The 15,067-nt window shown below is 37.3% G+C and overlaps 1 protein-coding gene across 2 annotated transcripts in view; it reads right to left on the bottom strand.

The window, feature by feature from the left end:
• The window catches only part of aebp2 (AE binding protein 2), a 93,517-nt gene that overhangs the window by 24,432 nt on the left and 54,018 nt on the right, over positions 1 to 15,067 (bottom strand). For both annotated transcript variants that reach the window (XM_039769761.1, XM_039769762.1), the window contains exon 6: positions 5,690 to 5,757. In XM_039769761.1, the coding sequence (XP_039625695.1) occupies positions 5,690 to 5,757 (68 nt within the window). The remainder of the gene's footprint in view (positions 1 to 5,689; positions 5,758 to 15,067) is intronic.

Genomic DNA, 15,067 nt, shown 5'->3' with positions numbered 1-15,067 from the left:
CTCTTTTGTCATTAGCCAAGGTCCTCATTGGCCTACCAGTCCCTTTGTGATTACTGAGCTCACCAGTGTGTTCTTTTTGCTTAATGATATTCTAGAGAGTTGATTTAGGTGATCCTAAAGTTTTAGTGATGGTTTTAGTCTTGTTTTTCAGCCTCAAAATGGCTTCTTTGACTTTCATTGGTACAGCTCTTATCCTCATGTTGAACAATGGCAACTACAGACCCCAAAGTGTAGAAGCAAGTTTAGGTTTCAAATTCTTGCACTAATGAAGCAATTAAACACACCTGAGTAATCCCAAACATCCGTAACGCCAATTGTCCCAAACATCATGATGCCATAAAATGGGGGGAGGCCAAGGAAAAAAACTGTCAGAAATGTATGAATACACCCTTAAATTAAAGTCTGCAATGTGCAATTTTCTCATGTTTGAATTTTTTAATTTGTACAGTTAAACTTTGGAGCAGTTTAAGTCAAGGAGAAAATGTGCCTTTGTCCCAAATATTATAGAGGCACTGAATAATTTGACTGAATTTGTGATTTTTTTAAATGAAGTTCTTAATAGAAAGTGCAATTGCCACACGTTGTCCACTGAAAACAGTCAGAAAGAGGAGTTGTCCAAATACTGTAATTATTTATTAAAATACATACCACTCATATCTTTAAAAGTTGTTTACAACAGGGTTAGATAATAATTATATAAATGATATGTATGTGTGCGAATGTGGTATCCTTTAACAAAACAGCTAAAAAGGAAATATTAATTTAAAACTATTATAATAAATGTACATAACGAAGAAAGTGACTAAAAATAAATACTGTATGTTGAACTGCAATGAACACTATGATACTGTAAAGGATAATAATGAATAAAATGCTGCTTTGTATTTATAACTTTATGCACATGGCACTGTCATTAAACAAGCTTGAAACCACTGATGCAGTTTAACCAACGTTATGAGAGATACTATTTTTGAACTGTAATATTTAAGCATAAGTATTACTGGTTACAAATAATGTTTAAAACTATCTGAACAATATATAATAAACGAATATGAAATAACATGAAGTAAAATTTGCTAACAATTACGATTTATATACACAGACATTACTTTTAACATGGCAATGAGGCCTTATTATACAGACATAATACCCACTTCTTAAGGACACAAACTGATTAAGTTTCGGGGTTGTTGCAGAATGAAATAAATATGACATGACAATCCTGCTGCAGATGAGAATTTGTTCACGGAGCCTCTCGGAACAATTAACTGGAGACAAACTGATAGAAAATGCTGCAAGTCGGGTGTACCTCCGGAGTTGGCAGATGCAATAACTGGGGCGGATATTCCAATAAATTTATAGATAGATTCCAATGAAAACCTATTCACATATCTATACTAATAAAAGGCAAAGCACTGATTGACTCACTCACTCATCACTAATTGTCCAACTACACGTGTAGGTAGAAAACTGAAATTTGGCAGGCTCATTCCTTACAGGTTACTTACAAAGGTTAAGCAGGTTTCATTTCGAAATTCTACGCATAACGGTCATAAATTAATCCTACTTACGTACATATATACGTCCATAGTCTGCAGCTCGGTCGCCGTGTGAGACGGAGTTGTGTCCCCCATCACCACTCCTCCCACGTAGTTGGCTGCCTGCCTATATTGCGTCCCCCATCCCCACGCCTCCCACGTAAATGACTGCCTGCCCACATAAGGCTGTCCGCCAGCAGCAATCCAAGCTGTGAGAAAACAGTAAAAAGGAGGTGTGTCAGACGTCGTGGTACATTTTCTGATGCAGCTAGACGGAAACAACTTTGTGACGCTGCCGCCAAACACTTGCAGAAAAATCCATAAGTTAATAGACTGTCGCTAAATACTTGCAGGCAAATCCACAAGTTCATAGAGACGCTGCCGCTAAATACTTGCGGGCTAATCCACAAGTTCATAGAGACTCTGTCGCTGAATACTCGCAGGCAATTCCACAAGTTCATAGACACACTGCCGATAAATATCCGCAGGCAAATCCACAAGTTAATACTGGGAATGCCTGTTAAACATCTTAGATTCACGAGAAGTGATTTGGGTGGTGAGATGTCTATCGAGGTGATCACCATTGATCAAAGAAGTGTCACATGCCGAGTGGTTTCCATGCCCGGAGATGCTGCCTGCCTTTTCCATTCTCTGTGTTACATATTGCACGGCCATATCAGGCTCAATCTTTATATCCGGGGGAACATTGTGTCTTATGTATTGAATGACTAGGACAGGTTCAAGGTGTGGACTGATGACGGTACAGAAGATAATTATACTACACAGGGGCACTATAAGAGTGAAATGCTTAAGCCCTTCACCTATGCCTCTGCATGTGAGTTGATGGCTGCCGCTGAATTATTTGGTTGTCACTTTCAAGTGTACCGAAATGGCCAAATATTTTACACCTTTGGACAACCGCCAATGCCTCTTAAACATCTTAGATTCAAATGTGACAATTTCAGTAATGGACACTTTGGTGTTTATGAATGTTTAAACTCTCAAAAGCTGGATGCGAAGTTATCGATGAAGCCGGTTGTATGCTTACAATGCTTGACAGATGCCGAATGTCACTTCAACACAAGTCCTGCGAATACTAACGTAATTGAAACAAACCATGAAACTCAAACCGATTAGGACAGCAGCAATCCAAGCTGTGAGAAAACAGTAAAAAGGAGGTGTGTCAGATGTTTTGGTACATTTTCTGATGCAGCTAGATGAAAACAACTTTGTGATGCTGCCGCCAAATACTAGCAGAAAAATCCAAAAGTTAATAGACACACTGTCGCTAAATACTCGCGGGCAAATCCACAAGTTCATAGAGACGCTGTCGCTAAATATTTGCAGAAAAATCCACAAGTTAATAGACATGCTGTCACTAAATACTCACAGACAATTCCACAACTTAATAGAGACGCTGTCTCTGAATACTCGCAGGCGATTCCACAAGTTCATAGACACGATGACGCTAAATATTCGCAGGCAAATCCACAAGTTAATACCGGGAATGCCTGTTAAACATCTTAGATTCATGAGTAGGGATTTGGGTAGCGAACACTTCGATGAATGAAACCTGTTATCTTTACAACAGTTGACAAACACGGAATGTAACTAAAACACAACACGTCCTCCAAATACGAACCTGGTTGAAAGAAATAATGATAATCAAATCCTTGATGACAGCTACACTCATAACAGTGACAAAACAATTACATTGACAATCATGTTGCATTATTTTTAAAATGTTTCCTTTTCTTTTTAATAACTTCTTTAACTCACTACTTCTCCGCTGCGAAGCGTGGGTATTTTGCTAGTACACTATATTGCATACAAAGTCATTGTGGACAATTTCATGCTCCCAACTTTGTGGGAACAGTTTGGGTATGGCCCCTTCCTGTTCCAACATGACTGCGCACCAGTGTACAAAGCAAGGTCTATAAAGAAATGGATGAGTGAGTTTTGTGTGGAGGAACTTGACTAGCCTGCACAGAGCCCCGACCTCAACCAGAAAGAACACCTTTGTGATGAATTAGAGCTGAGACTGCGAGCCAGCCCTTCTCGTCCAACATCAGTGCCGGACCTCACAAATGCTCTCCTGGAAGAATTGTCAAAAATTCCCATAAACAAACTCCTAAACCTTGTGGAAAGTCTTCGTAGAAGAGTTAAAGCTGTTATAGCTATTAAAGTGTCAGCCAAATCCATATTAAAGCCTGTGTATTAAGAATGGGATGTCATTAAAGTTCATGTGTGTGTAAAGGCAGGCGTCCCGATACTTTCGGCAATATAGTGTACAGTAATCCCTCGCTATATCGCGCTTCAACTTTCGCGGCATCACTCCATCGCGGATTTTAAATGTAAGCATATCTAAATATATATCACAAATTTTTCGCCGGTTTGCGGATTTCTGCGGACAATGCGTCTTAATTTATGGTACATGCTTCCTCAGTTTGTTTGCCCAGTTGATTTCATACAAGGGACGCTATTGGCAGATGGCTTAGAAGCTACCCAACCAGAGCATGTATTACACATTAACTAAAACTCCTCAATGCTATAAGATATGCTTCCCGCGCGGTGCTTGATTGTTTGCTTGTCTCTGCCTCTCTCTCACCCTCTCTGACATTCTCTGCGCCTGACGGAGGGGGTGTGAGCAGAGGTGCTGCTTGCACAGAGGCTGTTTGCTTAAAAGATATTGACGTTCCTCTAAAAAATGATGCTTTATTGCGGTGCTCGGCATATTTAAAAGCACAAAAGCACACGTATTGATTTTTTGATTGTTGCTATAATCTCGCTCTCTCTCTCTGACGTTCTCTGCACCTGACGGAGGAGATGTGAGCACAGGGGCTGTTTGCACAGAGGCTGTTTGCTTAGAAGATACTGACGCCTCTCTGAAAAATGCCGCTTTTTTTATTGCGGTGCTTCGGCAAACTTAAAAGCACACGTATTGATTTTTTGATTGTTTGCTTTTCTTTGCGAGCACTCGCTCTCTCTCTTAAATTCTCTGCTCCTGATGCAGACACTAATTTGAAGAAAAGATATATTTGCATTCTTTTAATTGTGAAAAGAACTGTCATCTCCGTCTTGTCATGGAGCACAGTTTAAACTTTTGACTAAAGGGTGTTATTTCATGTCTAGAGGGCTCTAATAATGTTAACAGTGTGGGAGAGTTTATAAGGGCTTAAAAAATAACTATACAAATATATGGTTTCTACTTCGCGGAATTTCATCTATCGTGGGGGGTTCTGGAACGCAACCCCCGCAATCGAGGAGGGATTACTGTATTTGATCTGAAATAGCATAAACACTGACACACAATTCAAAAGAATTACTGTTAGTCTTCAAGACAATGCATTTAGGAATCAATTAAATATTGTGCTCAGAAAATATATGCAAATACTCCAGGAGATCATCAGCAGCATGATTTTCATTATTTTGAGGAGTTAAAAGGAAGCAGTGCATTTAAAATGACATGAAAGATGCCCAGCTTAACAAGCATAACAGAGCAACATTTTATTTTAGTCATCTGAAACCTCTTATTATCCTTTATGAAACATACATACAACAAGTGAAATATCTTGCTCTAACTAGACTCAGACCAACCAGTTTTCCAACAGTGGGCTCCCCAACAAATGCACATTTTGTTCAACTATAATAAAGTGTTCACATAAGGCAGGAGTCACAATGCACAACTTTCAGTTAAAGAGTATGTCTCACTTAACAATTTTAGTTGGTAGATTTTGTTGCATCAAGGATGTCAGATTACATGACTTGAAATTGCAAGGGATAAGAAATTACACGATATCATATGAAAAGGACATGTACAATGAGGTAAAACCTAGAAGCTCTAGATTTTGATGATATAGCACTACTTTCCTTGGATTCTTTTGAAGCAGGTAGTATGATGGTATGTGTACCACTATGAATTTTTTTATTTGTGTAACTTGTCGAAATATTTTGTAATGTTTTGATGCCATTATGGCACTTTTTATGACTAAGTGATAATATTTTAAATGCATTTTTGCTCATTATGAATTTTATGTGCTTAAGAAACTGTAAGCAAAATATAAATACAAATAAACGTTACTACAAGAAAGTGATTGGCAGGAAAATAAAAAGGATTTTTATTAAATCTCCTTTACAGCCACTATACTTACATGTCCTCTGGTGTCCAGTGAAGTAGAACCTTAATCTTCCCAGACTCTTCTTTTCTTCTTGCTATTATCTAAAAGACAAATGTCAAAAGTTAATGTTTAATTTATCCAAATACCAGAAAGATTTTGGCCCCACAAATAATTTTACCTACATTTCAAAAGTATACAATTGTAATTTTATCCAAAAAAATTAACAGTAAGTTAAATATACAGAAAAGCATTACACATATCAAAGAGGTACTCATTTAATTTGCAATAGCTATTCAGTCAAATTAATAAATGTTAGCTAGTATGATTCATAGATACTTCCAGATAGGAATCACATGAGAAAGTAAAACATTCTTTACACTATTAGTCACTGGAACATGGTGGCCTCAGCAGTTCAATCTGTGTGATAAGACCAGGCACAAAACAAAATCATGACAATTACAGGTCACTGTAATTCACATTCAGAATGCTTACCTGTAGTGGGTGGGGAATGTCACAGTGGAATATCTTGCATCTTATTAATTACTTTTTTTTTTTAAACTTACACTGCTAGTCAACCGACACTGGCGCGCGCGCACGCACGCACGCACGCACGCACGCACACACACACACACACACACACACACACACACACACATATTAACCTTCTGATCACCAACTTCAGAAAGGTATACTGATGTTTGTGTCGAGGAAACTGACTGAAGGGGTGTAACAAGTGCAATGTTGTAAATAGGCATCCATCAAACAGGACTGAGGGCATGCAGAATGGGATGCATTGTAAGGATACGATTGTGCAATAATCTATCATTTGCTGTGAAGTATTTTCCCTTGCAGTAGGACAATTCCAGGCTACAACTGTGGTTACAACTGTTCTGAGGAGTCCTGGAGTTCAGGTTGGCCTACCTCATTTAACTTTGGGATGCCCTGAATCATAACAACCACAGACTTAATGTTCTACTTGCCAATGGCCAGCAGCTTCTTCAAGCACTTTTAAAGCAATGAAATAACACCCAGCAGTTGCAAATTTAGTGCCTCGCTATGTACCTATTCATTATATTTGACATGTAAAGCGCATCATTACTTAGTGACACAATACAGCTGACACAGACTACTATAGAGAAGTATCAAAAATATCAGTATCAGATAATACACATACTGTACCATATGTGCCATACAGAATAAACAACTAACCATATAACTAACTGAAGTTCAGAAAGGTCAATAAAACTAAAATTAGTAATGCAACCTTACTGGTAGTGAAGGTGCTTAAATGATTAGTTCTTAGTCATAGATCAAGCATATGTGAGTTAATGGTTTATGACCTGTGGTAAAAGTAACATTCAAGAGTTTTAATATGACACTTCTTCTTCTTTCAGCCGCTCCCGTTAGGGGTCACCAGTGCGGATCATCTTCTTCCATATCTTTCTGTCCTCTGTATCTTGTTCTGTTACACCCATCATCTGCATGTCCTCTCTCACTACATCCATAAACCTTCTCTTAGGCCTTTCTCTTTATCTCTTCCCTGGCAGCTCTATCTATATATATCATCATTCTCCCAATATACTCAGCATCTTAGTATCTTTAACTCTGCTGCCTCCAGCTCTGTGTCCTGCTTTCTGGTCAGTGCCACAATCCAATATAACATAGCTGGTCTCACTACCGTCCTGTAGACCTTCCCTTTCACTCTTGCCGATATCCGTCTGTCACAAATCACTCCTGACACTCTTCTCCACCCATTCCACCCTGCCTACACTCTCTTTTTCACCTCTCTTCCACAATCCCCATTACTCTGTACTGTTGATCCCAAGTATTTAAACTCATCCACCTTCGCCAACTCTACTCCTTGCATCCTCAACATTCCACTGACCTACCCCTCATTTACACACGTGCATTCTCTCTTGTTCCTACTGACCTTCATTCCTCTCCTCTCTAGAGCATATCTCCACCTCTCCAGGGTCTCCTCAACCTGCTCCCTACTCTCACTACAGATCACAAAGTCATCAGCAAATGACACTGAATGCTAAAATAGTAGCATACAACAGTTTGATCCTGGTGTGTAGTTCTTTCTTTAGGCACATCCTGTCATGCATTTATTATTTGGAGTTTGCTAAAAGACACCTGAAGGACTCTGAGATGGTGAGAAATAAGATTCTCTGGTCTGATGAGACCTAGATAGAACTTTTTGGCCTTAATTCTAAGCGGTATGTGTGGAGACAACCAGGCACTGCTCATCACTTGTCCAATACAGTCCCCACAGTGAAGGATGGCGGTGGCAGCATCATGCTGTGGGGGTGTTTTTCAGCTGCAGGAACAGGACGACTGGTTGCAATTGAGGGAAAGATGAATGTGGCCAAATACAGGGATATCCTGGACAAAAACCTTCTCCAGAGTGCTAAGGACCTCAGACTGGGCCGAACGTTTACCTTCCAACAAGACAATGACCCTAAGCACACAGCTAAAATAACAAAGGAGTGGCTTCACAACAACTCTGTGACTGTTCTTGAAAGGCCCAGCCAGAGCCCTGACCCAATTGAGCATCTCTGGAGAGACCTAAAAATGGCTGTCCACCAACGTTTACCATCCAACCGGACAGAACTGGAGAGGATCTGCAAGGAGGAATGGCAGAGGATCCCCAAATCCAGGTGTGAAAAAACTTGTTGCATCTTTCCCAAGAAGACTCATGGCTGTATTAGCTCAAAAGGGTGCTTGTACTAAATACTGAGCAAAGGGTCTGAATACTTAGGACCATTTGATATTTCAGTTTTTCATTTTTAATAAATCTTTTTTTTGTCTGTCAATATAGGGTGCTGTGTGTACATTAATGAGGGAAAAATTAATTTAAATGATTTTAGCAAATGGCTGCAATATAACAAAGAGTGAAAAATTGAAGGGGGTCTGAATACTTTCCGTACCCACTGTATTTTTCCCTCCTACTTCCAGAATCAGCAAAACCAGGGAACTGGTTATTGACTTTCGTCGCACCAAACATCCTCTATACTGGCTAGATAGCTAGCTAGATAGCTAGATAGGATACTTTATAGGGAGTGGATGTAAAGGTGGTGTACTCCTGCAAGTACTTGGGGTCCACATCAATGACAGGTTAGACTGGTCTCGTTACACAGAGAATTTATATGGGAAAGGGATTTACTTACAAAAAAGCAACTAAATATGTTACTTAGTTATTATAAAATGTAAGACATTGTAAACACTGCATTACTTTTGCAATGCTCTTTCTTCTTTTGTATGAAAATTGTACATTTCACTGGCTAGTATTCATTAAATCCTAAACCCAAGAACCTTCTTGAAATTGACCAGAAACACAGCCAAAGTTGATAATTTTCATGTGTTTTACATCTATTGTAGCTAACCTAGTTCAAACTTGAAACCAGGGCTCCAGGCAATAAAATCACCTCAAGCTAGTGGCTCCTAAAAGAAAAAATGTTAGAAGCCAGTGGTTAGGAGCCAAATAATTAAATACTTAAAATAACAATCAATCTTTCATTATCTATATGTCTTTTCCTTCTCTTGTGCAGTGCATCCTTCCCTTGTATTGTTGCGTCTGTCTTGATGATTTTGGTAACTGAATGTCATAACTTTCAAACTACGTACAGGCTCACTGAATGTCAGTGTTAGAGGGCCAACCAGTATAATTTGGTCTTCTCTTTATCTTTTTTGAAGTGAACAAACAACCTTTTAAAATACATTTTGAATAATTTTAGCTGTCCAGTCATTGGCCACACATTTCAACAGCTCTGCACCAGCTGGTGAAATAAGTATCCATTCCAGTGGACAGGACAAGTGCAGAATGAAGAAAAGAGTGAAAGTAGATTCTTTTTAAATAGGTTGAGTTCAATTTTAGCAGTCCAGTTTTCATTTTGTAAACAGAAGAGACTTTCAATGACAAAGACTCAGCTGTGGAAATAAGCGTACCCTCTAGTAGATGGTATGGAAAGGCACATTAAACATGAAATGGATATAGAAGCCTATCTACAGTCTTTAAAAATACATTTTGAACAATTTTTGCAATACAGTGTTCATTTTGCATGCGGCTTATAGGGGAACACATTACTACAGCAAAGGCTCAGCTGTGGAAATAAGTGTCCCCATCAGTAGATGGGATGGAGGGGCACAGTAGACATGAACATGCTATAGATGACACTGTATGCCATTTTAACTAACCAGTGTTCATTTCCATTTTGCAAGGAGGCACAGTAGATAAAGTTTAGCGCTGAATGCTTTCTACAAGTTTTTTAAAAAAACAATTGATCAGTTTTAATCTGACATGATTGGCTGTGCATTTAATAAACATGAAACTTAATTTATGGGATAATGACACCTGTGTGAAAATGGGATCCTCCCCCAATTTAAAGTGGTGGTCATGAAAGACAAGGATTTTTTTTGATAGAGCTTTAACTATTTCACTGATACAGTTTTTAATTGCTCATATGACAGAGGTGAAACTTGTGTACCACAACAAAGCCTTACTCAGAGAAATGTTTAAAAGCAAGGAACCAAGTATGGCATGAAAATTGAATAGTACATTTATCTTTTAAATGTTTTTCTACAGAGTTCTTGGGTGTCAACTAATGAATTATTATTTATAGTTATTACTATTATTAATATTTAACTAAATTTTATTTTCCATGTTTCTTTGTTGGTAAACTCCCATTTAAGAATTTGTTGGTAAAAGAACATACATTGTGCATTTTAGGCACAGTCTGGAGCTCTGCATATCCACTATATGTACTGGGCGATTTCTACAATATTTCAGGGTTCAAAATTAATCTGAATTAAGAGCATGTTATTTCCAATAAATCTTCTGCACATTAGCTTAAATACATAATAACAAATAGCACATGGAAAAAGTTAGACTTAAATAAATGCAGTCTGCTAATAATTAATTTATCCATCTATTTTCTGACACACCCATTACAGTTTCAAGAGAAGACAGAGTACATCTCAACAGAACTTAGTGGAAAGCAGGAAGGAAGGAACCAAATATGGTTCTGATATGAATCCTTCAAAGACACAGTCATATGCTCCCCCAAAATGCACTCTGTTCTAATGTTGATTTGCACATATTACTGTTAAGGACTACACAGTGTAGTAAAGATACATACTTCCCTTCACAAGAACCATGCATCTCGTTCAGTTTACTCTGGTTAAAATAAGCAAATTAACTTTTTTAAAACAGAAAGAGCATGTCATCCAAATCTGACTCTAATAAAAACTATGGTAAAAGCAAAAAGTAAAAACAATGATTAAATGCTCTCTCCTCCCTACATGTGATTAGAAGAAATGCAAACCGAGTTCTGTCTCTTCCACTCACTCTTATAAGCCTGTTAGTGACAAAAACACCTGTTCTGCAATAACATTAAACAGGAATCGCTAACAAAATTGCATGTTCAGCAATTAAAATTAAGTGATTATTTTAAAGAGAGTTGAAATTTAAACATTTATTGTAGGTTTATATATAAATAAATATATATGAATCAGGTTACTTTACTGGACCCATCGCTACTTCAAGTACAAAACATATTTGTTGGAAAACGTGACCACCAGATGAAGTTGGGACCTAAAATTCAATATAATATATGCCTGAGTTCAACTGCTGTTGTTTTCTTAGAGTAACAATTCCTACAGTTGAATGCAGAGAAAAAGAAAAGTTATAATAACTTCTCAAAGCAGGGTACTACTGCCATCTGCTGGAAACAAGCTGTACATTACCAAGAAGACAATCAATGAGCCCAACACTGTGTGGGATCCTTCAAGTATCATTATAATAAATATATAATTTTTTAATATCAATATAACTTTATCAGACCTTAAACACTATTTTTAAGAGAGTCAAATATAAAAATAACATCACTAAATATCAGCATTTTCTCCTTTTTGCTAAAACTTCTAAATAGCTAATAAAATACAAACTCTGAGGATCAAAAATCCTAATGCAAAACTGCTTCTGGAATTTTGACACTGAATGTCACAGTAACTGCTCCCTCAAGATGCATACTTCATGCTATCTTTAGTTACTGTATTACACCATACAAAATAACAGTGCCCTCAACAGGCACTAGCATGACTATACTTCTTGCAAATTAAATCAAGGAAATCTACAGTTTAGCAAGCAAAATATGCACCATATTAATTGATACCAACTGTATGGATATCTAGTATACACAAAATGTGTCCAATATGATTCTGAAGAAAAACAGATGATATCTGTAAAAAAAAAATCAATGCTATGATGGGTCCTAGAGCCACGTTCAGCTACTATTAACAACTTCCATGGCTGCGACTTCGAAAGAATTAAAGACAAAACATTCGGCACTACAGTCTCAGAATTCAATTTTCTACAGAGAAATCCATTTCAAATTATCAAGCTTCACATATATGGTATTTCATTAAGTTGCTGTGCACAATTTAATATGATACAAAGAAGGACATAATACCTCTTTAGAGACATTTTATTGGAATGACAGAAATAAAAACTGAAGGTATACAGTGTAAGAAAAGAAGCATATTTTCTAATTTTTACATTACAAAAGAGTCCTTTGGATAGACCGCATTTCAAGAGAAACAAATGCCCTATGCTACAGTTCTTTCTATCCATCCATTCATCCATCCATTATACAACCTGCTATATCCTAACTACAGGGTCACAGGGGTCTGCTGGAGCCAATCCCAGCCAACACAGGGCGCAAGGCAGGATCCTTTGAATGTAAAAATTCTAATTGTTTAGGAGCTATCCATCTAGATTTACCCTCTAACTGAAAAAGTAGAATACCACAACATGCTTGAACTGAAGCGTTTATATTCACACGAACAAAAATTAGAAGTGGCAATCTTATTTATGAAGTAACAATACCCAGTTATTAGGGAGTGCATTCAAGAAGAAAGTAAACTAAGCAGGGGAACTGTGAGGTAGTAGTCAAAACTTTAGTCAATAATTTTATTGCCAGGAACGGTGTAAAAAGTCTTTAAGAGAGACATAACATGGGGAAGACTATTTGGAGGATTTCTCAGATACTAAAGCATTTCCTTAGCCAACAAAGAAACAAAAAAAATGCTATGTGGAACTTCTTGTGAAGAGAAATAGGTGAAATGGGTGATGTACGGGCTGTCAGTAGATCAAGAAATAAAATAAAGAAGAGAAACAGTCCTGACTGCATCTCCTTTCAGTAAAGGGGTAGAAGATGTCCAAATTACTCTGCACCAGCTCAAAGAGAGTAAAATATGACAATGTAATTGTTTTCAAAAGCTCAGAGTTGAAGCCAAACCTTGTCTAGAACCTGTTACAGAAATAACCAGTTCAGAAAACCAAACATCTTTTTTTGTAGCAAGCATAAGCAACTGTAAAAATAGTAACAAAGAAGGAACACTAGTTAGCAATGTATAAATGCAGCTCAATCCAACTAAATCGCCCAATGAAGATGGTACTCTAAAACCTTAGTCTTAAGTTTAGCACAGGAGTTCATAAGTGACAGCTGTTTAAAATTCTGAATCTGTACCAGGTGTTCAAGTGCAAAAACTGGTGTGAGGAAACAGTGATATAAAGCATTTGAAAAAAGAAAACAAGATAAACAAGTTTATTCCAAAATATTCATAGAAGCTTGGACATCAAGGTAAGGAGCCTTTTACTTTATTCATGCAGCTGAATGCCTTCTTCAGGAATTCCATCATAAAAAATGTTTAACAGCAATATTTCTTCCTAGAACAGATAAACTGGGCATAGGAAAACAACTGGTAATTGAAAAATTGTTAAAATTTCGTGGGTCACCGATGATTGCCTTGATTCAGTTTTAATGGCAGAAAAGGTAGTGAAATGTAATTACAATGGACACAGAAAGCCAGCAATCAATTGTGCTCAGCTTTAGAGACTCAAGTATATGTATGAATGTGGCATTATCCCTTTAAACACAGCCAAAAATTACGTAGTTTTTAGCTAATGTGATTTAACTGGCTACAAATACTTCATACTTAATATACATGTTCAAAACATCAAAATGTAGGGCAGCCGTTTCTCTTTCTGAATATATACATCTAGAGAAGAAATTAAGTTTTGTATATAAATGACTGCAGAGTAAGTTTCAACATTTAATCAGGTTTCTTTTAACCAAAAAAAAAAAAAAAAACAGTTTAAATGTTTAAATGATACACAATAACAGGAACGGCTAACGTATAGCTTTATGATTTTCAACTAGAAAAAAAAATATTATTTTTTCAGCTTTTGTAGCATTCAAATAAATTACATTATGAACATGTTTTACTGAAAGCACAAGTTCTAAATGCCCAAATGAAAATCAAGCATTTCTGTTTCAGAATGTATACATCTGGTGAAGGAACTATGTTGTGAAAGGTAATTATAGCAAAATAAACAAACACACTCCAACTTCGTTTTTATTAAAAGGTGCACTTTGAATGTTACTTTTCTTGTCATAAGTGTTCGAACATACTTCCAAACCCTATACAGACAGCACAGAAGGAATGTTCAGATGACTGGGAAAAACTTCAAGGAAGAAAATTATCAAATGCAAGCAACCAAATCCTGAAGCAGTAAAAATACATTTTTACACTGCATTTTCTGTTTTTAAATAAATCCCCATAAGCTCAAGAATCACTATTATACTGGAAGAGTATATACACACAAAACACAAAGTTGAAAGTCTTTCCATCAGATCCATTATTTTAACTATTGTCTATTATAATGCTCAAAGTTTCATAGCTCGATCATAAGGAATTTATTTTCTTATAGACGTAAATTTTCTCAAAACGCTGCTGCATATGTGTGAAGAAGCTCCATTATCCATTTGTCTGTTACAGTGGAATTTTGTAAACACAGACTTCCACTTCCTACCTGTCAAATTGGGTCAAACTCATTTAAGTTATATAGTAACAAAGGAGGGGCTCCCAACTGAGACACACTAATCTGGCTATCTTTATGGCCAGATAGGAAAACAGACACATGCAACACGCCTTTTTGATGGTGAACTATCAAACTTTTAAGTATAGCGGTTTGAAAAAAAACATGATTTCTTAAAAGTTTTATTTTTTAAATGTCTGTAATATCCGTGTGCCCTGGTGACTACAGGAAAAAGGGACAGAGTTTAAAGAGTTAGTTCAGGTTGTAAGAGATGGCTGGCAGCTCAACCCGACTGGGATGCCCCTGTTAAGGAAGGATGAGGAAAGGCAGATTTTCAAGGACACTGCCTCCCCCAAAACATTAGATGGCAGCTACCCTGGAGTGTAACAGTGCCCTGGATTCCCACAGGGCTTTTCAGGACTTGGAGTTTGGTCACCCAGCATTGTTGGGTACCATGGGTGCTGCGAAGAGTAGCTGTGAGAGGACCGGAGGAGCCATGCCTCATCCATAACCTGGAAGTAATAGGAAGT

The sequence above is a fragment of the Polypterus senegalus genome, chromosome 11 (genome assembly GCF_016835505.1).
Source record: "Polypterus senegalus isolate Bchr_013 chromosome 11, ASM1683550v1, whole genome shotgun sequence".
Lineage (NCBI taxonomy): Eukaryota > Metazoa > Chordata > Cladistia > Polypteriformes > Polypteridae > Polypterus > Polypterus senegalus.
The sequence above is the reverse complement of the archived record's forward strand: the minus strand, read 5'-3'. Positions and strand labels throughout refer to the sequence as shown.